The sequence below is a fragment of the Lepidochelys kempii genome, chromosome 6 (genome assembly GCF_965140265.1).
Source record: "Lepidochelys kempii isolate rLepKem1 chromosome 6, rLepKem1.hap2, whole genome shotgun sequence".
NCBI classification, from domain to species: Eukaryota; Metazoa; Chordata; order Testudines; family Cheloniidae; genus Lepidochelys; species Lepidochelys kempii.
The window spans coordinates 2,651,982-2,674,618 of record NC_133261.1 but is presented as its reverse complement, the minus strand read 5'-3'; the positions used below and the strand labels follow the sequence as shown (position 1 = coordinate 2,674,618).

General features: G+C 53.2%; 2 protein-coding genes and 1 pseudogene across 2 annotated transcripts in view; 1 reads left to right on the top strand and 2 right to left on the bottom strand.

Annotated features, from left to right (window-relative positions):
* Positions 1-2,413: 2,413 nt before the first annotated feature.
* Positions 2,414-7,179, bottom strand: LOC140912336 (vitamin K epoxide reductase complex subunit 1-like protein 1). Its single transcript, XM_073346566.1, has 3 exons — positions 6,973-7,179; positions 3,739-3,848; positions 2,414-3,652 (listed from the first exon to the last, which is right to left on the bottom strand). The coding sequence occupies exons 1-3, from the start codon at positions 7,140-7,142 to the stop codon at positions 3,426-3,428; spliced, it is 507 nt and encodes a 168-aa protein (XP_073202667.1). The 5' UTR covers positions 7,143-7,179; the 3' UTR covers positions 2,414-3,425.
* Positions 7,180-7,792: 613 nt separating this feature from the next.
* On the bottom strand, positions 7,793-11,582 carry LOC140912388 (perforin-1-like; annotated as a pseudogene).
* Positions 11,583-19,202: 7,620 nt separating this feature from the next.
* The window catches only part of LOC140912331 (uncharacterized), a 28,031-nt gene continuing 24,596 nt past the window's right edge, over positions 19,203-22,637 (top strand). Inside the window, exons 1-2 of the mRNA XM_073346560.1 lie at positions 19,203-19,267; positions 19,811-19,846. The gene's annotated coding sequence lies outside the window, so the exon portion shown is untranslated. The remainder of the gene's footprint in view (positions 19,268-19,810; positions 19,847-22,637) is intronic.

Genomic DNA, 22,637 nt, shown 5'->3' with positions numbered 1-22,637 from the left:
TCTTGGGAAACGTAGTTCCGACCGGCAGCCTTCCTCAGGCAAGTCAACAGTAAAGCGTCTCCTGGAGAACTACAAATCCCAGAAGGCAATGCGGTGAGAAAGGGCTCCATGAGCGGCTGGGGGCGCAAAGCCTCATGGGCAACGTAGTCCCATAGGGCATCTCCCTGCTTGTCAATGGGAAAAGCCGGCCGGCCTGCCTGCAGTTCCCAGCATGCTCTGCAAAGGGAACAGGATTCCACCCCCCGGCATAAAACACAGCACAGTGCCTCATGGGAGGTGTAGTGTTGGAAAGTTCTGTGCAGAAGTCACTAGGAGCCAGGACTCCTGGGTTCTATCCAGGGCTCTAGGAGGGAAGTGGGCTCGATCTGGGAGCCAGGACTCCTGGGGTCTTTTGTTCATTTTTTCTACTCCAGAAAAACCTAGAGGCCCCAGGCTCAGAGCAGGGCAATATTGTGCAAGGTGCTGTACCAACACCTAGGAAGGCCATCCGTTCGGCAAGGAGGAGAGGGGACAAGTAACTGTTGAGGGTGGGGGCAGGAGGGGGCACAATTTAAAAGTTCTGGTGATTTGCAGCAGGGTTCAGGGTAGGTACTCAAGAGACAAGGGAGTTTCGATTTCTAGAGCTGCTTCTGAGGTCATGCTGTACAATACCACATAATAGCAGATGGAGACTGTTCCAAAATTAAGCTACCCAGGAAAAAAACTGGTTATAGGATTCATATGTGCATTAAAAATCTTAACAAGAAAGTTGTCTTAATATACAGTTAAGAGTTAAGGCCAGTTTGTACAGGGGTAGCTCGCACACTTGAAATTCTTTTTAAAAAACACTCTGAAATCATTATGCATTCTGCTATTTGGCTTCTTTGATGGGCTACCTGGAAATAAAGGGCCGGAACCAATCTAGTGAATGAATATAATCCCCCCACAACTACATACAGCTTTATTATTACAACCAAACCATGCGAGGTTTTGATCGGAAAAAAAACCCTCTCTTTATTTCAGTGAAGATGTTGTTTGGAGCAAAGTAACAGCGTTTGCAGAATTGCGTTTCTTTCCCAACTAAAAGACAAACAAAAGTGTAGAGGTCGGCATCGATTCCCCTTGGGTTTTAATTACCCAAATCTCTCGGGTATAAATTATTCGATAAACTACTTCAGATAAAATATAGCAGCAATTCTGTTGGTGACACACATTGCTGGCAAGCGTAATTTAGCCATTGTTGAAACAGTTTTAAAATTAATATTGGGGCTTATTAATCACAGGGAAACGTAGCCCTTCTTAGTGTAGGAAAAAGTCCAAACTTAATTGTCTTTTCACCATTGCACAAAGCTAACAACAGGTACCCTATTAAATTGGCTTAGTTTAAACGCAGACTGTCCTTGAACCGCTTTTCAGAAAAATAAGTAAAAAAGCCAAATACAATTCCAAGGCCTAAGGAACACACTTGTGAATGCCACGCTGCCTGAAAAAGTGAAAGTCATGGGAGAACAACTATTCAGACGAAGGGTCAAAGGCACCCCCTTGGTTACGTTATTAAGGTTTGAAAGTCTGGAAAGAAACGACTGCCCATCACATATTGTGAACCCACTCCCTGCAAAAAATATAAAAATATAAATCCTGGCAGAAATATGGGGGGGCACATGACCCCTCTCCCCACACGTCGCCTCGGCCAAAGAGCTTAAGAGCCAGCTGCATCCACCTCTTCCGCTGACCTGCTGTGTGACCACGGGCACATCCCTGCCCCTCGCTGTATCTCAGTTTCCCCCCTGTGTGAAACAGCATCTCACCGGGGGCACTGAAGATTAACAAACTTGAATTTGCAAATTGCTTTGAGATGGTAGGTGGAAAGACTCTAGGGAAGGGGAGATTAGACCTTCAAAGAGTCCCTCCTACTGACACATGCAATTTAGGATTACGGCAAGCAACAGAAGATTTAAGGTCACACTGGCCCAACTGCCCCTTCAGTGAAATTAATGCGCAGGGAAATTTGAACCCTATGCATCTCTGCAGCAAGCAGAGCTAACCTGTGGAACTCACTGCTGCAGAAAAGCAGAGATCAGAGACTGCATCTAGGTGAAACACACATTGAACATGAATGCTACAATCGGTCTGCAGTGAAAGAAGCCCAGTGGGAACTCATGGCTCACCGCAGCAAGGCATCGAAGAGGGGTTGCATCTTCCTATGAACCATCCATTGTCGAGCAGAGATGGAAGCAGGACACCAGATTTACCGAGTCCATGGATCCGAGTTGGGGCACCAGGGCGAGGGCACGACCCCAGGCTAGATCCAACCCTTGTCCTATCGCCATATCCTAATGCTCTGTACCCTTTTAGCCTGACACCACTATCTACGCATTGCCTGGCTCCCAAGTTTCCAAAGGGTTAAATAATGAGACACCAAACACACCCAGCGGCCTATTGCTGAGGGCACCTTTATTTCAGCTACAAACAGGGAGCTCCAGCTGGTCTCGTCATGGTCATATTGATTTGGTGCACAGTGCCCCCTGCTGGTCAGTTAACAAAAGTACCGCGGTCATTGCAGCAGGGGACTTACAAGCCGGGGCTACATAGGGCTAGATCAGGATCTCAAACTTGAATCACCATGAGGGCCACACGAGGACTAGTCTATTGGCCCGAGGGTCACATCCCTGACCCCCAGCCCCAGCCCTGTCCCCACTCCACCCCTTCTATGAGGCCCTGTCCCTGCCCCACCCCCATTCCAACCCCTTCCCCATATCCCCGTCCCGCCTCTTCTCCCTCTCCTCCCCTGAGCGCCTGGCTCCCTGCTCCTCCCCCTCCCTCCTGGAAAGCACTAAGCGCCGCCAAACAGCTGTTTGGCAGCAGGAAGCGCCTACAGGTAGGCGGAGGAGCGGGGACACGGTGCGCTGGGGGAAGGGGAGCCTGGCTGACCCCAGGAAATAATCCCGCGGGCCGCCGCGTGTTTGAGACCCCTGGGCTAGACTGCGTTCTTGTTTAGTCCATTCACACTGAGTTTGTCAAGACCAGAATCCAGCCCTGCCTCCATTGACGTCAGTAGGGTCATATGTCTCTCACTCTCCCTCACACACACACACACACGCTGGTCCCTGCTGGAAAGAATCGGGCATACGTGAGAGCTGCTCTGCCCCCTGCTGGAGGTGATGAAACCTGATCTCCCGTGTGTGCGTGTGTCTCTCACACTCAGTCCCTTGCTGGGTATGTGTGCGTCACGTAACTATTTTAACCCACATGATACCAGCATTTTGGTTAAGCCAGAAATGGCCTCAGTTTGTGTTTGAAGGGTGAAGGACCCAGGGTCTGATCTGGTCTGGCACAGAGGGGGCAGGATACCGTGCTAGATGGGCCCCTGGCTCCTATACAAAGAGGCTTCGCGGTCGCAACTGCAGCTCCAGGAGGGGGTTGGGCCGGGGCTCCCTCAGCCATGCTCACTGCCCCTTGGGCTTGGCGCGGCGCGGCCCGCTCCCACTCAGGCCGACCAGACGCTGGTAGTTGAGGAGGAGCAGGGCGCCGTTGAGCAGGTAGGTGGTGACGCACACCAGGCAGAAGTCGTGGAGCACGAAGAAGAGGATGTAGGCCAGGTAGAGCGAGCCGGCGATGGAGACCAGGGAGGCGCCCAGCAGGGTGACGGCCGCCAGGGTGCTGGGAGTGAAGCCTGGAGACGGTTCGAGAGAGGGCTCGTTAGACTATCAGGCACCAGCCTGCCCGTGTGGGACGGGGTAGATGCCCCTCCCCACTTACCCAGCAGTGTCTGTAGGATGTAGAAGACGATGCCAAATAAGCTGTTGGGCTGATTAAAGACGCTGTGTTTCCCCAGGAGATCTTCCACCAAGCCAAAGCCACGGCCCCACCTGCAGAGAGAACGGGGACATAGGACCAGGGGCTGCAAGGAGGCTGGCAGTGTACAGACAGCGACCCTCGCCTTCCACAAGGTGGACTCTGCTCTAACCACTAGACCCCACTCCCCTCCCAAGGCCAGGGATAGAACCCAGGAGTCCTGACTCCCAGCCCCCCCCTGCTCTAATCACTAGACCCCACTCCCCTCCCAAGGCCGGGGATACAACCCAGGAGTCCTGACTCCCAGCCCCCCCCCGCTCTAATCACTAGACCCCACTCCCCTCCCAAGGCCAGGGATAGAACCCAGGAGTCCTGACTCCCAGGCCCCTAACTCCTGCTCCAGCTGGGGGGCCGGGGAGCTCTGATTCCTGCAGCCCCTAGTGCAGGGAGCTCTGCCCCCTTCCTGTTTGCTGCCCCTCCCTTGCAATTTTGATGCCAGTAACAAATTCTGATGATAGCTCATTTCACACCCCCTGGCACTGAAGGACCCCAGTGAGCTGAGGCTGGGGGGCCGCAGGGGTGGGCCGGTTCAGCTGACTGGAACAGCCCCCAGGAGCCCCAATAGGGTCCAGAACTGGGTTACATTGCAGCTCCCCTGGGCCCTGCAATTGCCAACCGCTAGGCTGGCATGAGCCCCTACACACGTGGCAGAAACAGAACACCCTGGCAATGATTGACAACGGCCCCCACCCGTCACAGCCCTGGCGGCAGGCGGGACTGGTGGCCTAGGAAACGCTTTCATTGATAAAAGCTCCCCTCTTCCCCACCCCCTGGCAGGAGATAAGCCAGCTGTTTATCCGGCAACCAGATGTTTCAGGGTGTTGCCCACTGCGAGGGGAGGGGGGAGCCCAGGCCCGTGCAGTCAGGCCCGCGGATGCTAACACACGCATACAGCCAAACCCGAGTCCTGACGGAATCCGAATCGGTGTTTCGCCCATGCCCCAGATCCCTGCGGGGGTGTTTCTCACCGAGATCACGGCCCCCGTCACGCTGGGCGGACACCCCCTCCCTCGCCCGCCAAGTGCAATCAGTGCCCGGTACTGCATGGACCCGACTTGCCCTTCCCTGACTGAGATTGGGACCCCTGTCGTGTCAGGCACTGCATGGACCCCCCCCCCAGCCAAAACCAGATCCCCCACTTCTCCAGGTGCTGCACAGACCCCCCCTTCCCCGACCAAGATTTGGGCCCGCCATTGTTCCAGATGCTGGGCAGACACAAGGCGAGAGACGGTCCCTGCCCCGCAGAGCTGACAGTCTAAACAGACAAAGGATCATTGTCCCCGTTTTACAGATGGGGAAACTGAGGCCCAGATGCAGGATCGGAGGTGGAGCTGGGAACAAAATCAAGATCTCCTGGGTCCCAATCCTCACTCCATGGCCCAGTCCTCCCTGGCTCTGTTGACAGGCCAGGGTCATTCCCCTTCCACCTCTCTCTGCCAGTGATAAAGCGTCCATCACCTCTGCCCCGTCCCTGCGTTCGATCTGGCTGTTTGCAGAAGACTAAGTAAACTTAACTCCGGTTCTTTCCCTTCACCCCTCTCCGCCCCCAGGAACATTTTCCCCCTCTACTAAAAAGGACAGCAAATTCACTCCAGACTCTTCAAAAACATTTGTAAAAGAAGTTTTAAGGGCCTCACAATGAGACGAAAAAAAATAGTTCCAAGTGCCCCCCCTTCCAATTCACTTGCCAAATGTTTCTCATTTTATAACCATGTTTCCCTATATTTTTTAAAAGTGTTTCGCGCCCGCCCCCCTCCCCAGTCTTGGTATCCTTACAGTCGCTCCTAGAAGCGCCAAAGAAGGATCACCAGGCGCTGTACAAACCCGGGCCCAGATGACAAACCCTGCCTCCCAGAGCTGAGCAAGAGCTCCGAGCTACAGCCAAGCCACTGCTCTAGCCACCTGGCTGGTGGGTCCGGCTCACTGAGGGCCGCCAGATTTGGGAAGAGGAATTCCCCCAGCTCAGACCGGCAGGGACCCTGGGGCAGACTTCACCTCCCTCTGCAGCGTGGATCCCCTGGGCCCATCTAGGATTATCCACTCCCTGGTATTGCGAGGGCCTCGGGCATTGGGGGTCCTCTGCCTGATCGCGCTCAACACAGAGGTAACTGGGATGATCTCAGGGTCTCTCTGGAGCTAACAAACAAACTGGGGTGGGAGCCGGCAACACAGAGCACAAAGGGGCCAGGCTGGAAACAGAGATGCCAGGTCATCAGCAGGGCTGAGGCTGCAGGAAAGGACTAAGCAGAGGGTGCAGAACCACAGGGCTCTCCCATGGAGTGGGAAAGCACATAGGGCCTAGGAGGCTGGGGTATGCCCCGTGGGATAGGCATGTAGGGCTGCAGCACAGCACGGCATCAGGGTCATCGCACAGGGGTGTGGGCACAGCACAGGGGGCAGCAGGGTGGAACATAGTCCATGGGATTGGAGCAGCAGAGCGATTCCACTGGGGGGGCTGGGGCAGCTGGGGGGGGGGGGGGCTATTGCACAGGGCGGCTGAGAAAAGGGGGCTATAGCACAGGGGTGTTGCAGTAGGGAGCAGGGGAGGTTCATGCAATGGGGCTGGGGCTGCAATGGGAAGCAAGGGGGGGTTGCAACGGGGAAGGGGGAGTCATGCAAGGGGGCCAGGGGTTGCCGTGGGGGGAACGGGAGTCATGCAATGGGGTCGGGGGTGTTGCAGTGGGGAGCAGGGGTTGCAATAGGGGGAGGGGGAGTCATGCACCGGGGCCAGGGGCTGCAATGGAAAGCGGGGGGGGGGGTGTAATGGGGAGGAGAGGATCATGCCGTGGGCCGGGGCTTGCAGTGGGAGGAAAGGCAGTCGTGCAATGGGGCCGGGGGGTTGCAGTGGGGGGAAGGGGACTCGTGCAATGGGGCCGGGGGGTTGCAGTGGGGGGAAGGGGACTCGTGCAATGGGGCCGGGGGGTTGCAGTGGGGGGAAGGGGACTCGTGCAATGGGGCCGGGGGGTTGCAGTGGGGGGAAGGGGACTCGTGCAATGGGGCCGGGGGGTTGCAGTGGGGGGAAGGGGACTCGTGCAATGGGGCCGGGGGGTTGCAGTGGAGGGAAGGGGAGTCGTGCAATGGGGGCCGGGGAGTTGCAGTGGGGGGAAGGGGAGTCGTGCAATGGGCCCCCCCGCGCACCTGGAGGTGAAGACCTTGGAGCAGCTGACGGAGGGGCTCAGGTCGCACATGGCCCGGTAGCCGGGGTCCCGCTCCCGCGAGCTCTCCACGTGCAGCGCGTACACGGAGAGCGCCAACCCCAGCGCGCAGAGCCCGAGCCGCAGCGCCCGCTCCCAGCCCGGCGCCGCCATCGCCCGCCACCACCGCGCGCTGGGCGCGAGCTCGCCCCCACCGGCCCGCGCGCCTGCCAATCAGCAACCGGCGCGGGCCCATTGGCTGCCCCTTCAGGAGGCGGGGCTGGGGAAGCAAAGGGTTCTGGGACTTGTAGTTTTCTGGAACCAGCGGAGGAGAAGGCGGAACTATGGGGCTGATGGCAGGGGGGTGGGGTCTAGGGGTTGGAGGAGGGGCGGGGCCTGAGAGCCAGGACTCCTGGGTTCTATCCCCAGCTCCGGGAGGGGAGTGGGGTCTAGTGGTTAGAGCAGGGGGGCTGGGAGCAGGACTCCTGGGTTTTCTCCCCAGCTCTCGGAGGGGAGTGGGGTCTAGTGGTTAGAGCAGGGGGGGCTGGGAGCCAGGACTCCTGGGTTCTCTCCTGGCTCTGGGAGGGGAGTGGGGTCTAGTAGTGGCTGGGGGGAGGGAGGAGGGCTGGGAGCCAGGACTCCTGGGTTCCTCTCCTTAGCCGTGCCGGGGGACCTAGTCGTGGCAGTTGCACCCCCAGGTTGGGCACACACCCCAGCACATGGTAATACTCCACCCCGCTGCCTCGCCTGAGGTTGTGGCAGGTCTCCCAGATGCTGCCTCTGGCCACGAGCTCCAGGCGGCAGGCCCCCAAACAGTCATCGCTCTACACGCCCTGGTGGTCCCACACCTGCTCCTCTAGGACACTGTGCCCCGTCAGCCTCCTCTCTCCCAAATCCAGACCCTACGCCACCAGGGCGGAGTTGTTACAGTCCTTGATGGAGCGCATCCGCCATTCCCGGCCTTAGAAGGAGACCTTGATGTGGGGGTCGGTGGAGGACGTGGGGTCCCCTTACAGGCCACTGCCCCACAGCACCCTGCCTGTGTGGGCCGCACATGGAGTTGGTGGGGGGGGTCCCCCCTAGCACTAGCATTTGCAGACGTCCCAGGAGACGGCATAGCCCCCCTCCGGGCAGCCACGGGGGCAACTCCTCCTCTGCCCCCGCTCAGCCACATACTCCTTCACCACCCACCTCAGTGCCTCCCACCTGGGGTCTTCCGGCCCCACCAAGGTATAGATGGGCAGTAGGGAGTAGGAGCCCCAGCCAGGCTGGCTTTGAGGCTCTCCATCCAGGCCGAGAAGACCCCAACATCCTACTTCGCTGTCAATGGCCATGAGCCCTCCAGTGCTGCCTGGCTCTTGTAGGGGGTGCCGTATGTGGCAAAGCAGGGCCCTGTACATGTCCAGGCTGCAGGTGGGTGGGAGGCGGCGCAGGGCCCGGGAGAAGTGGGGTATCAGCAGGGAGCTTGGGGGAGTCTCAACTTCCCTAGAGGGGAAAGAGAGAGGAGTTAGGAGCCATCCAGAGACCTCCGGCACCTTCCCACCCACACACAAACTGGGCCCCACCTTCCCCAGTGCCCACTCTGTGGCTTCCCTGGGGTCAGAGGGCTCCGTAGGGGGTGTTCAGCCCTCACAATCCGTGCTGAACCCACTGCCGCAGTGCAGTGCTAGGGGGCGCTGTGATCCAGAGAGAAGGGTAGGGGTCCGGGGGGGTGCCATGCTGCAGGGAGCAGGGCAGGGGCCCAGCAAGGGATGCTGTGCTCTAGGGAGCAGGCCGGGGATAATGAAGGGGATTCTCACCTGATTGCTCCTGGGGGAATTCTGCACTACTGCGTGTGTGCATAATTAATGAGCCGTGCATATTTTTCATTTTTGCGCAGAAAAAAGCTTCTGCCAATGTGTTCCTGCAGTTCCGCCATTTGCCAGAGGGTGCTGTGGCGCAAGAACAGCAGCAGCTCCCAGCAAAAAATAACATCTGCAGTTCTGCCTTTTGCCCACCAGAGGGCACTATGGTGCTAGAACACAGCAGCAGCTCCTGGCCAGCTAGGAAAGAGAAAGATCCTGCCTTCTTCACAGCGCCTGTCAGGCCAGGTCAGGAGGCAGGGGCTATGGGGAAACAGACAGCGCAGGGTGCTGGGGGGTCAGACAGGGGTTCACAAGGGCTAGTGGGGGAGGACACACTGGGGCAGGGGCTGAATGGGAGTGGAGGCATAGGGCCACAGAAGGGAGGGAGGTGCAGGGCCACAGCGTGATGCGGGAGGGGGTGTAGAGCTACATAGGGACAGAGAGTGGCTGAGTGGGGGCACAGAGACACATGGGGAAGGGGGAGGGGTACAGGGTCACTTAGGGATGGGTGTCTGAGCAGGGGTGGAGGGACACATGTGGACAGGGGTAGATGTGTCTGACCGAATAGGAGAGGTTAGGGGTCAACCAGGGTCTGTATGGGGGAAGCTCCCTAAGAATCCCTCCTCGCCCCCCAGCAAAACCTGTTCCATAGTTTTCCCACCCATATCCAACAACCCTCTAAGCTCACACCCAGGTTCCTTCCCAGCGATTTACTTCCCTCTCCCTCAGCTCCTCCGTTACCCCGACTCCCCCCAGCCTTTGCCCTGCTTCTGAGCGGTGCAGCAAATAGGGTTCTGTATTGTAGTTTAAATGAATTATCACTCAGAGTTCTGTATTAATGTGCCTAGTAAGGAATCTGTTTGTCAAAAAAACATTTCCTGACTCTTTTTTGTTGTCTGTATTGTTACAGACATACCTGCTGACAGGTATTTTGAAATAAATGGCCAAAACTAATTGCAACTAGTGTGATTATATTGTGTTATTTTGACACATAAAATATGCAGAATTTGAAAACACGGTGTGCAGAATTTTAAATTTTTTGTTGCAGAATTTTAATTTTTTTAGTGCAGAATTCCCCCAAGAGTATCACCTGTAATACACGTAGGACACCTCATGCGGCTCGAACATGCATTTGTCCTGCTTCTCCTTCAGGTGCGCATAGCTAGGATTGGGACCACCCAGGGCTAAGCCATGGGGCTCACCTCCAGCTCCAACTTCCAGTCATTTTTCACGTCTGACGCCATTACCCGGACCACAGCCGTGTCTGGCTTCTCCACTGAGCTGCTGAGGTCCTGGTTGCCCCAGCTGTGGACCCTCCAATCCACCACCGCCAGCGGCAATCTCTGCCATTACCTTCCCTGCAGTGGGTTCTGGCATAGGCTGCAGGTGCCGTTTGGGACGCACCCCAGACTGGTGTCCATCAGGTAGGCCCGCGTCCAGCCCAGCATGGTGGTCACATCAATGCCCTCCCCAACCTGGTTGTGCGCGGGCAAGGAGGCCACATGCTGTTCACACACCTCAGCCATGCCCATGTTGAAGTTGTGGGAGACTCCAGGGAGAAAGAAGAGGAGACGGATGAAGGCACTGGATCTGGATGTGGCTGGGAGGGGCCATCAGTCTCTGAGCCTCCCTAGAGAGAGAGAAACAGAGAGAGCCTTCATTAAAGACAATCCAGTGGCAGGCAGTTCCCCAGACACAACACATCCTAGCAGCATCCCAGCAGCCTCCATGTTGCTATGACCCTCTCAGGGACTGGAAGGGAACTTGAGAGGTCATCTAGTCCAGACCCCTGCACTCACGGCAGTTCTAAGTATTAGCTAGTCCAGGCTGGGGAACCTTTTTTCTATAAGGGTCCATTGACCCACAGAAAAAAAATCAATCATGGGCCACACACAACCCCATGGAGGAACGGGGGGCGGGGGCATGGAGGCTCAGGGCTTTCCCTAGGGTTGCCTACTTTCTAATTGCACAAAACCAAACACCCCTGCCCCGCCCCTTCCCTGAGGCCACGCCTCCCACTCACTCCAGCCCCCCTCCCTCAGGGGCTCACTCTCCCCCACCCTCACTCACTTTCACTGGGCCGGGGCAGGGGGTTGAAGTGTGGGAGGGGGTGAGGGCTCCAGCTGGGTTATGGGCTTTGGGGTGGGGCTGGGGATGAGGGGTTTGGGGTACAGGAGGGGGCTCAGGGCGGGTCAGGGTGTTGGGGTGTGGGAGAAGGTTCGGGGTGCAAGCTCCAGGGGGCAGTTAGTGTGCGGGAGGGGGTCTCAACCTGGGGCAGGGGGTTTGGGGTGTGGGCTCCGGCCCAGCAGCGCTTACCTCAGGCAGCTCCCAGTCGGCGGCTCAGTGGGGCTAAGGCAGGCTCCGTGCCGGCCCTGGCTCTGTGCTGCTCCTGAAAGCATCCGCCACGTCTGGCCCCTCGAGGGAGGTGCGCTGCCCCCGCAGCTCCCATTGGCCACCGTTCCCGGCAAATGGGAGCTGCGGAGCTGGCACTGGGAGCGGGGACAGCACGCAAAGCTTCCCTGATCGCCCCTGCGCCTAGGTCCCACCGGGACATGACCGTCACTTCCGGGAGCTGCGTGGAGCCGACCGGACTTTTAACAGCCTGCAACCCTAGCTTCCCCTGCAGCGGGGCGAGACGGCACTTGTGGCTACAGCCCCGCGGGAGGGCACCAAGGCTCGGAGCTTGCGGCCCGTGGCACAGAGACTTGCTGCAGGCCGGATGAAATGAAGCAGTGGACTGGATCTGGCCTGTGGGCCATAGGTTCCCCATCACTGATCTAGACCATCCCTGACAGGTATCTGTCCAACCTACTCTTAAAAATCTCCAGTGATGGAGATTCCACAGCCTCCCTGGGTAATTTATTCCTGTGGTTGACCACCCTGGCAGTTAGGAAATTTTTCCTAATGTCCAAACTAAACCTTCCTTGCTGCAATTTAAGCCCATTGCTTCTTGTCCTATCTTCAGAGGTTAAGAAGAACAATTTTTCTCCCTCCTTCTTGTAACAACCTTTTATGTACTTGAAAACTGTTAACCTGTCCCCTCTCGGTCTTCGCTTTACCTGACTAAACAAACCTAATTTTCTTAATCTTCCTTCATAGGTCATGTTTTTTAGACCTTTAATCATTTTTGTTGCTCTTCTCTGGACTTTCTGCCATTTGTCCACATCCTTCCTGAAATGTGGTGCCCAGAACTGGACACAACACTCCAGTTGAGGCCATATCAGCGCAGAGTGGAGTAAAAGAATTACTTCTTTTGTCCTGCTGACAACACTCCTGCTAATACATCTCAGAGTGCTGTTCGCTTTTTTTTGCCACAGTGTCACACTGTTGATCCCCCAGATCCCTTCCTGCAGGGGAAACAGGGACCCTCAGAGCTGAGCTGAAAGACCCTGACTGTGAAACGAGACAAAGCTGGGGGCTGTATAAGAGAAGGAAAAGGGACACAAGATGAGATCCATCATGGAGGTGATGTTCTGCCCAAAGGAGGGTCTCTTGAGAGGTGGGTACCAGCCCTCTGCACTGGTCAGGCACTGCATGGACTGGCCACTGCGGGCGGGATCCCTTATTAGACAGGAAAGGAGCTGGGTAATAAGGACAGGCTCAGGACTGCAGTTTATGTTTGTCAGTAACCTGGTGTTTCCGACCCTTCTCCTGGCCTCTATTTTGAATCTCTGTCTCCAGCTCTGTAAAATAAACCTCCGTTTGGTTGTACTGTTCCCATGTCTACGTACCGGATGTGAAGGAGAGTGGAACTGAGGTGATGCCCATAAACTGGGGGGTGCTGCGGGAGGCAGAGGCTTGGTGCACATTGCAGCTGTCCCGATAACAAGAGATGGGGCACCTGAGCACAGCAGAGAGGGGGGTGTAAACTGCTCTCCAGCAGGAGAAAATGCAGGGCTTGAGGATCCCAGAGCAGAGCATCAGTGCTACCAGCATTTGGCAGTTAAGGGCAGATTTCCCCCTTCTGGCCATGGGCACGGCTCTCCCACGCTGTGAGCAGTGATAGTAGTTCACCCCGGACACCTTAGGTAACCCCAAAATGTCACAAGAAGTTCACACCTCTCTGAGCGATGGGCTCAGTCTTTCTGCAGCTCAGGCAGCTCCGCTGTTAGTTACATTAGAGGCTGTTCACACCTCTTTGAGCTACAGATTCAGGCTCTCTGCAGACTCAGGCAGACATCACTGCTTTGATTACTCTAGAAGGAGAAGAAATAGGGGGACACTGGTCCAGCGACTAGCGAATGGGGGTGGGGGTGACAGGATCCCCAGGGTACAACCTGGAACTGTGGGACCACTGTGCCTCCTTAATTCTCCATCCTCGGCTGCATCTCACAAACCTAAGCGAGTGACAAGCAGCAAAACCCTCCAGATGCTGGGATCACTCAGCCAACAAAACGTGGAGTCACACACCCAGCTAAGTTGCACGAATGCTCCCTGAGCCTCACAGACAGACACACCAGCAAATCACCTCAGGCTGCAGCCTTGCACCCCAGAAATACACCTTCTAACACTGCTCAAGACTCCCTTGGACAGCACAAGTAATTAATAAGTTTGCCTCTCTGATAAAGGGTAGTGGACGTCCAACAGCCCTTGTGAACCTGAGCTGAGATTCTCTGAGCACTTCAACCAGAAACACACACTGTTTTAGGTAAAACGTAAAACAGATTTGTTAACTACAGAAAGGCAGATTTTAAGTGATTATACATAGCAGGCATAGAAATCAAAGTTGGTTACTGTAGCCAGACAGCCAGCCCCCTCCCCTCCCCCTACCTCAGACCAGCATTGCTGGAAACACAGGAGGAAGCCGGAACAGGGCACTTAACATATATTCCAGCACAGCCTTTGAAGCTGTGAAAGCACAGGTGTGCTGCTACAATGTGCCTCTGGGAACAGATACGATGATTAAGCTCACAGCAGGCAGAGGCCCTGTGACAGACATGGCTCTTAGCCCCTACTAAATAGCGTGATGCACACACACCAATATCCTAGGTGGGAAAATATTTACCCTGATAAATGTCCAGTAGTCGACACTTATTGTTTCTCTCCCTTGCAAGTGTAAAGTACTCTTGCGAAAGCTGGCATCACCCCGACAGACCAGCCTCAATTTGGCATAAGAAAGGAGAAAGAGAATAAAGGAGTACAGAGGTATAAGTAGGGGACCTACAGCACCATGATTTTTGAGTGCTTTTCACTATCTATCTGCGGGTCAGATAAGTGACAGCTTCCCAAGGCTTCTGCAGCTAAGAGGGTCCCTACGCCTTGTCCCTTATTCGTCTTTCCGTGGAATTGAGTGACCGATCCTGGCTTGGCACCGCTGGAATCGAGAGATGCAAGGAGGGTAAGAAGCACCCACACCTGATCTCCTATCTTTAGTGTACACATATTTTGAAATAGAGCTATATACTTTGTTTTCTTTCTTTGGGATTGTGGCTTCAGTTTTGTAACTTGTTTGTGTGTGTAACATCTCTACATTTAAATAAGTAGGCACTAGCAATTTTGTAACCGCATGATTAGAATCTAGCTTAATAAATTCTGGTAACCATTTGTGCATAAGCCTGACTTGTTTTCTCTGGTTTACTGTAAAGCAGCCAACACAATTAAAGAACCTCAGCCGTTTTGGCTCTAAAGCCTGGCCATTAGGTGAGAGTACTAAGAGCCTAGCGTTGAGTTGTGCCGCCTCCACGGGGCAAACTCTTGGGGCACCTGTCAGTCAATCCTGGCTGCCCGCTGCGAAGGAGCTCTGAGCTCTAGCAGTTAAAGTCACGGGTGTGGAGAGGCTCTTAGTGCTGCCATTGGGGCACCTGTCAGTCAGTATTGACTGCCCGCTGCGAAGGAGCTCTGAGCTCTAGCAGTTAAAGTCACGGGTGGTTAGGACCTTGGGGCATCCGTCAGCCTAGCCCGGGCTGCCCGCCGCGAAGGGACAGTGTGTCCTAGCGGTTAAAGTCACGGATGGTATAAACGGGCATAGCTGGCACCTCACCAAACATCCTCGGCCGTCGGCTAACAGTTACTTAAGAAATAAAAATGGAAATGCAGTCTAAATTCTAACTTTAATAGACTAAGCAAGATCTGAATCAAGCAGTGTCTCACCCTAACAGATGTTACAGGCACCTCATAGTTCCTCAATACGCAGACTGGACTCCCTTCCAGCCCGGGACCAATCTCCCTAGCTCAAAGTCTTTGCCTTCCAGACGATCTTCTGGGCGTTGAGATCATAGAATCATGGGACTGAAAGGGACCTCGAGAGGTCATCAAGTCCAGTCCCCTGCACTCATGGCAGGACCAAGCACCATCTAGACCATCCCTGACAGGACAATTTATTCCAGTGTTTAACCACCCTGACAGTTAGGAAGTTTTTCCTAATGTCCAACCTAAACCTCCCTTGCTGCAATTTAAGCCCATTGCGTCTTGCCCTATCATCAGAGGTTAAGGAGAATAATTTTTCTCCCTCCTCCTTGTAACAACCTTTTAGGTACTTGAAAACTGTTATTGTGTCCCCTCTCAGTCTTCTCTTCTCCAGACTAAACAAACCCAGTTCTTTCAATCTTCCCTCATAGGTCATGTTTTCTAGACCTTTAATCATTTTTGTTGCTCTTCTCTGGACTCTCTCCAATTTGTCCACATCTTTCCTGAAATGTGGCACCCCGAACTGGACACAATACTCCACTTGAGGCCTAATCAGAGCGGAGTAGAGTGGAAGAATTACTTCTCGTGTCTTGCTTACAACACTTCTGCTAATACAGCCCAGAAGGATGTTTGCTTTTTTTGCAACAGTGTTACACTGTTGACTCATATTTAGCTTGTGGTCCACTATGACCCCCAGATCCCTTTCCGCAGTACTCCTTCCTAGGCAGTCATTTCCCATTTTGTATGTGTGCAGCTGATTGTTCCTTCCTAAGTGGAGTACTTCGCATTTGTTCTTATTGAATTCCATCCTATTGACTTCAGACCATTTCTCCAGTTTGTCCAGATCATTGGGAATTCTCATCCTATCCGCCAGAGCACTTGCAACCCCTCCCAGCTTGGTATCATCCGCAAACTTTATACGTGAACTCTCTATGCCATGATCTAAATTGTTGATGAAGATATTGGAAAAAAACAGACCCAGAACTGATCCCTGCAGGACCCCACTCGTTATGTCCTTCCAGCTTGACCGTAAACCTCTGATAACTACTCTCTGGGAACAATTTTCCAACCAGTTCTGCACCCACCTTATAGTAGCTCCATCTAGGTTGCATTTCCCTCGTTTGTTAATGAGAAGGTCATGTGACACTGTATCAAAAGTCCGACTAAAGATGTGGGAGTGGGGGAGTGATGATGTCACTGTCCCTCTTCCAGTTGCTAGAAAGATCCTTGCTCTGTCATGGGGGTCAGGCAGTCCCATTGGTCAGGCAGTTCCCCATTGACTACGTGCCCTCTCCAAGGAGTCTCTCAGAGAGTGGATTCTTCCTGATGGGCCATCAATGCCTTTCTGGTCCTCCTATGTTGCAACTGTAAGGTCGACTGTGGATATCTCCCAACCTCACAATATAGTTCAGAAACAAACAGAGCAAAACTTCATAACTCCCTGTCATAAATATAAAGGGAAGGGTAAACACCTTTAAAATCCCTCCTGGACAGAGGAAAAACCCTTTCACCTGTAAAGGGTTAAGAAGCTAGGATAACCTGGCTGGCACCTGACCAAAATGACCAATGAGGAGACAAGATACTTTCAAAGCTGGAGGGGGGGAAAACAAAGGGTCTGGGTCTGTCTGTGTGATGCTTTTGCCGGGGACAGAACAGGAATGGAGTCTTAGAATTTAGTAAGTAATCTAGCTAGATATGCATTAGATTATGATTTCTTTAAATGGCTGAGAAAATAAGCTGTGCTGAATGGAATGGATATTCCAGTTTTTATGTCTTTTTGTAACTTAAGGTTTTGCCTAGATTCTCTATGTTTTGAATATAATTACCCTGTAAGGTATTTACCATCCTGATTTTACAGGGGTGATTCTTGTTACTTTTTTTTCTTTTAAAATTCTTCTTGTAAGAAACTGAATGCTTTTTTCATTGTTCTTAAGATCCAAGGGTTTGGGTCTGTGGTCACCTATGCAAATTGGTGAGGATTTTTACCAAACCTTCCCCAGGAAGGGGCGTGCAAGGTTTTGGTGAGGATTTTTGGGGGAAAGACGTTTCCAAACGGGCTCTTTCCTAATAATAAACCCAGTTAGACGTTTGGTGGTGGCAGCGAAAGTCCAAGGGCAAAAGGTAAAATAGTTGTACCTTGGGGAAGTTTTAACCTAAGCTGGTGAAAGTAAGCTTAGGAGGTTTTCATGCAGGTCCCCACATCTGTACCCTAGAGTTCAGAGTGGGGAAGGAACCTTGACACTCCCCATGCAATGAGAGTACATCCAACCCAACAGGATGTTAGCATTCAACAGATCAAGACTTTTTAAATGATGCCTCACAAGGAATGCATAATACAAAACATCTCATAATCCTATCACAGTGGTGAATATGGGGGTTCAAGGGTGCTACTGTGAGGTCCAGTGTCACAGGCTGTCCTACCCAAAGGCAGTAAAGGCCTGAAGAAAGAGATGCTCACAGAGCCCTCTACAGATGTGAGGTTCAGAACAGTCCTTGGTGACAGCAAGGTCCCCACTGAGAAAACATCAGTGTCACTCTGTAGTTTACCCACCTGTCCCATCCCAGCCTCAGCTGCAACTCAGTGCCTTCTGGGTGGCTGTGTCTGCTCTCCAGGCATGCAGCCAGCATGAAATCTGCTAAATCACTTGTTTTGCAGAAAGAGCCGTTCCCTTGTTTCTTTCAGTTTCCATCTGAGTCAGAGAAGAAACGAACCCAGTGCAAAGTGCTGCTTTGTCTGCGGGTCGGTAACACACCTTTTTCCCTAGCAGAGATGAGGCCAGAGGTTAAAGGAGAAGAAACAGGAATCTCCTGGCTATGGTCTGTTGTTAATATTTCCTGGTAGGGACTCCAAGATGCAAAGGCTGCTCATGTCCACAGTCAATCTCTGGGGTTGTTATTCCTACACAAAGGAAGGTTTAGATTGGATATTAGGAAAAACTTTTTCACTAGGAGGGTGGTGAAACACTGGAATGCGTTACCTAGGGAGGTGGTAGAATCTCCTTCCTTAGAGGTTTTTAAGGTCAGGCTTGACAAAGCCCTGGCTGGGATGATTTAACTGGGAATTGGTCCTGCTTTGAGCAGGGGGTTGGACTAGATGACCTTCTGGGGTCCCTTCCAACCCTGATATTCTATGATTCTATGATTCTATGAATTTCTTAACTGAATTAAGTGTCAAATGTCACAGCCAGGAACGGGCAGGTCCTGATCTCTGCTTAGCCCAAAGGTGTGAACTGCAAATGGCAACAATTCATAAACAGCTGAGATCCTGTTGGAGCTGTCACATCCTGGAGGGGAAAGGCCTCATGTCCTATTCCCTAGGCCCATCCCCACAACCTGCCAGTCATTATTCAGGTGACAATCCCAAACTCTCAAGAGTTAAGGATAGAACCCAGGAGTCCTGGCTCCCAGCCCCCCACTGCTCCAAAAGGCATGATCTAGGATGTGGGGGGTGGGGGGTGTATTTTCCCAAGGACAGAAAGTTTCTGAGGTTCAAGAGTAGGTTTGTGGGAACAATGGGAGAAGCAATGGTGAAAAGCAGGAAGACTTGAACAGATCTTGTCATCCAGATGCAGGGCTGGGAGCCAGGACTCCTGGTTCTATCTCTGGTTCTGCCACTGATGCCTCATGTGATTGAACAAGTCACTGCCTCTCTCTGGGCCTCAGTTTCCCCATGTACAAAATGGGGATGATAAAACTTTGGCACAGGGATTGTCTCTCAGGATAGAATCATAGAACCATAGGCCTGGAAGGGACCTCGAGAGGCCATCAAGTCCAGTCCCCTGCACTCACGGCAGGACCAGCACCATGTAGACCATCCCTGATGGCACAATTGTGGTGCTTATCTCCCCTACCACTGAGCCCCCTGCCCCACCCCAGCCCCACTCCCAGTCAATGGCCCTGAAGCAGAGCCCAGCCCAGTGCTGAAGACAGGGTGAGCCCTGGCAATATGTGGGGTGGTCTCTTCACCCCATGGGCTCCCCTCTTGAGTTTCCCAGGCTGACTGATGCACCCCCCCCCTTTGCAGAGTCCCTCCAGAGTTGGTCTCTGTTCCCACTTTTTCTCACCCTCTTAACACACTCCGACTCTCCCTCCCAGTCCCCTCTTTCTGCACCCTCCAGCCTGGGCCCACCCCTCTGTGGCTCTCTGCGTCCCCCCCAGCCCCACTGCCCTTCCACATCCTGGCAGTGCTAATGCGAGAGCAGGGCTGCCCCGCCCCCCGCCATCCTCACACCCCCTTCCAGCAGCTGAGCTCATGAGAGACACGGGAGTTTCACTTTTGTTTCTCAGATAACATTTTGCCTGCACGGAGAGAAGCGAAGATTTGGCCAGGTAAGAACGGGGGCCAGGAGAGCGGGGTGCAGGTTTAAGGAGTTTGTCCCAATCTAATCCATCAAGGGCTTCATTTGTGCCAGGACTGAGCCAAAGCATCTCCCGACCTGGCAGTTCAGAGCCCAGCACCTCTGGGCCAGGCAGTTCAGAGCCCCGGCTCCTGTGGGTTTGCCGTGTCACTTATGAATGTAAAAAAACTGCGTAAGCCCTGGCACCTCTTTTGTTACATATTAATCGCTCCATCTGGTATCAGCTACCCCTGATCTACACCCTCTGGGATGTCTTGAGTGCCCCCGATGTAACGCAGCTGTCTGTGGGGGAGCCTCAATGCCAGAGCAGACTGGGCAGCTTCTTGCACCAGAAACGCTGTCCCAAAGCAAGTCTAGGGCCTAGACCTGCTTCCCAGTGATTTCAGCTCTGCTGGGCTGCAGCCAAACTCTCAGCCAGCTCTGTTGTTACACAGTGGAAACAAGAAAAGTCAAATAGGACCTAGGGCATAAGCCCCTGCAACAACTGCAAACACACGCTTTCTCTCCCCTTTAGGCTTTGACGCCCATGTCCCCTGCCTAGCAAGTGCAGGTCAGTTGCGGGGGAGTCCCTCATCAGGGCAGGCCAAGCCCAGTTCTGCTGCCCTGGATTCACACAACAAGGATACCAGCCCTTGTACCCCTGCCCCGATAACAAAGTGACTGGTGACCCAACACCAGCCAAAAGGGATCCTTTGGGCAAAGCAGCCCCATTGTGCTGAGCATCTGGGCAGGGTAGCTGTGCCCACGCAAACAAGGTCGGCTGCTAAAGTCCTTTTCCTCCACTCGTCCACCTCTTCCTCCTCCTTTCCCCTAGTTGTCAGGGGGGAGCTCAAGAAATGCCTGGTTTCCGAGAAGAGGCAGCTCTGCTGGGGTGTTATTTCTGTAGGGAGAGGAAGTGGTAACTTCCTGAAACTCGCAAGGTGTCTTTGTCTCCTATGGGGCAAAATGTCTGACCCCATGACAGTCACCACTCCTGGCGTTTCCAGTGCCCCTTAAAGCCCTGGAGTACTTGTGGCACCTTAGAGACTAACCAATTTATCTGAGCATAAGCTTTCGTGAGCTACAGCTCACTTCATCGGATGCATTTAGTGGAAAACACAGTGTGGACATATATATACACACAGAACATGAGAAAAAAAACAAAACCAAAAAACCAAACCTGTAAGGAGAATGATCAATTAAGATATTAAGATGAGCTATTACCAGCAGGAGAGCGGGGTGGGGGGAGAGGGGGGGCTTTTTGTAGTGATAATCAAGGTGGGCTATTTCCAGCAGTTAACAAGAACGACTGAGGAACAGTGGGGGGAGGGGGGTGAAAAAAAATAAACATGATTTCAACAATTTCCATCCCACCATCAACCTCAGCCTGGACCAGTCCACACAAGAGATCCACTTCCTGGACACTACAGTTCTAATAAGCAATAGTCACATAAACACCACCCTATACCGGAAACCTACTGACCGCTATTCCTACCTACATGCCTCCAGCTTTCACCAAGACCACACCACATGATCCGTTGTCTACAGCCAAGCTCTGCGATACAACCGCATTTGCTCCAACCCCTCAGACAGAGACAGACGCCTACAAGATCTCTATCAAGTGTTCTTACAACTACAATACCCACCTGCGGAAGTGAAGAAACAGATTGACAGAGCCAGAAGAGTACCCAGAAGTCACCTACTACAGGACAGGCCCAACAAAGAAAATAACAGAACGCCACTAGCCGTCACCTTCAGCCCCCAACTAAAACCTCTCCAACACATCATCAAGGATCTACAACCTATCCTGAAGGACGACCCATCACTCTCACAGATCTTGGGAGACAGGCCAGTCCTTGCCTACAGACAGCCCCGCAACCTGAAGCAAATACTCACCAGCAACCACACACCACACAACAGAACCACTAACCCAGGAAACTATCCTCGCAACAAAGCCCGTTGCCAACTGTGCCCACATATCTATTCAGGGGACACCATCACTGGGCCTAATCACATCAGCCACACTATCAGAGGCTCGTTTATCTGCACATCTACCAATGTGATATATGCCATCATGTGCCAGCAATGCCCCTCTGCCATGTACATTGGTCAAACTGGACAGTCTCTACGTAAAAGAATAAATGGACACAAATCAGACATCAAGAATTATAACATTCATAAACCAGTCGGAGAACACTTCAATCTCTCTGGTCACGCAATTACAGAAATGAAAGTTGCGATATTACAACAAAAAGACTTCAAAAACAGTCTCCAGCGAGAGACTGCTGAATTGGAATTAATTTGCAAACTGGATACAATGAACTTAGGCTTGAATAGAGGCTTGGAATGGATGGGTCATTACACAAAGTAAAACTATTTCCCCATGTTTATTTCTTTCCCTCCCCCACCCCCACGCCCACTCTTCCTCAGTCCTTCTTGTTAACTGCTGGAAATGGCTCACCTTGATTATCACTACAAAAAGTCCCCCCCCTCGCCCCCCCCCGGCTCTCCTGCTGGTAATAGCTCATCTTAATTGATCACTCTCCTTACAGGTTTGGTTTTTTGGTTTTGGTTTTTTCTCATGTTCTGTGTGTATATACATGTCTTCACTGTGTTTTCCACTAAATGCATCCGATGAAGTGAGCTGTAGCTCACGAAAGCTTATGCTCAGATAAATTGGTTAGTCTCTAAGGTGCCACAAGTACTCCTTTTCTTTTTGCGAATACAGACTAACACGGCTGTTACTCTGAAACCTTAAAGCCCTGGTGGCCTCAGTTTCCCCATTTTCAAAATGGGGATGATAAAACTTTTCTGTTTACACCTGAGCTCTTTCAACAGAGACTGTCTCATGATGTGTCTGTGGAGTGCCTGGGACAGTGGGGCCCTGATCTCAGTCAGGGTCTGTGCCATGCCTGACAGAATTGGAGCTCCCAGCTCCCCTACCACTGAGCCACCCGGTCCCTGCAGTCAAATGGTCCTTAGGCAGAGCCCAGCCCACTGCTGAAGATAGGAGGAGCCCTGGCCATCTGTGTAGGGGGTGGTCTCGTCACCTCATGGGGACCCCTCTGAGTTCCCCAGGCTACCTGATGAGCCCCCCTTTGCAGAGCTCCACCACCCCATGGTAGTCTCTCTATTCCATCTTTTTCTAAGCCTCCTTCCACATTCTGACTTTCTCCCCATCTCTCTCTTTCTGCACTCTCTGGTCTCTGTCACTTGCTTTTCCAGCTTGGCCTCACCCCCTGTGCCTCTCTGTGTCCCCACCACCCTCACTGCCCTCCCTCCCCCTAGCAGCACCTGTGAGAGCAGGACCGCCCCACCCACCCTCACACTCTCACCAGAGGAGGAGCACATAAAAGACATGG

Bases quoted from the DNA above. Each gene is read 5' to 3' on its own strand.
- LOC140912336 (XM_073346566.1), bottom strand. From the start codon at position 7,142: ATGGCGGCGCCGGGCTGGGAGCGGGCGCTGCGGCTCGGGCTCTGCGCG. The intron at 3,849-6,972 runs GTGCGCGGGGGG...TTCTCTCTGCAG, and splicing joins TCCAAGGTCTTCACCTCCAG to GTGGGGCCGTGGCTTTGGCT. The intron at 3,653-3,738 runs GTAAGTGGGGAG...AACCGTCTCCAG, and splicing joins CATCCTACAGACACTGCTGG to GCTTCACTCCCAGCACCCTG.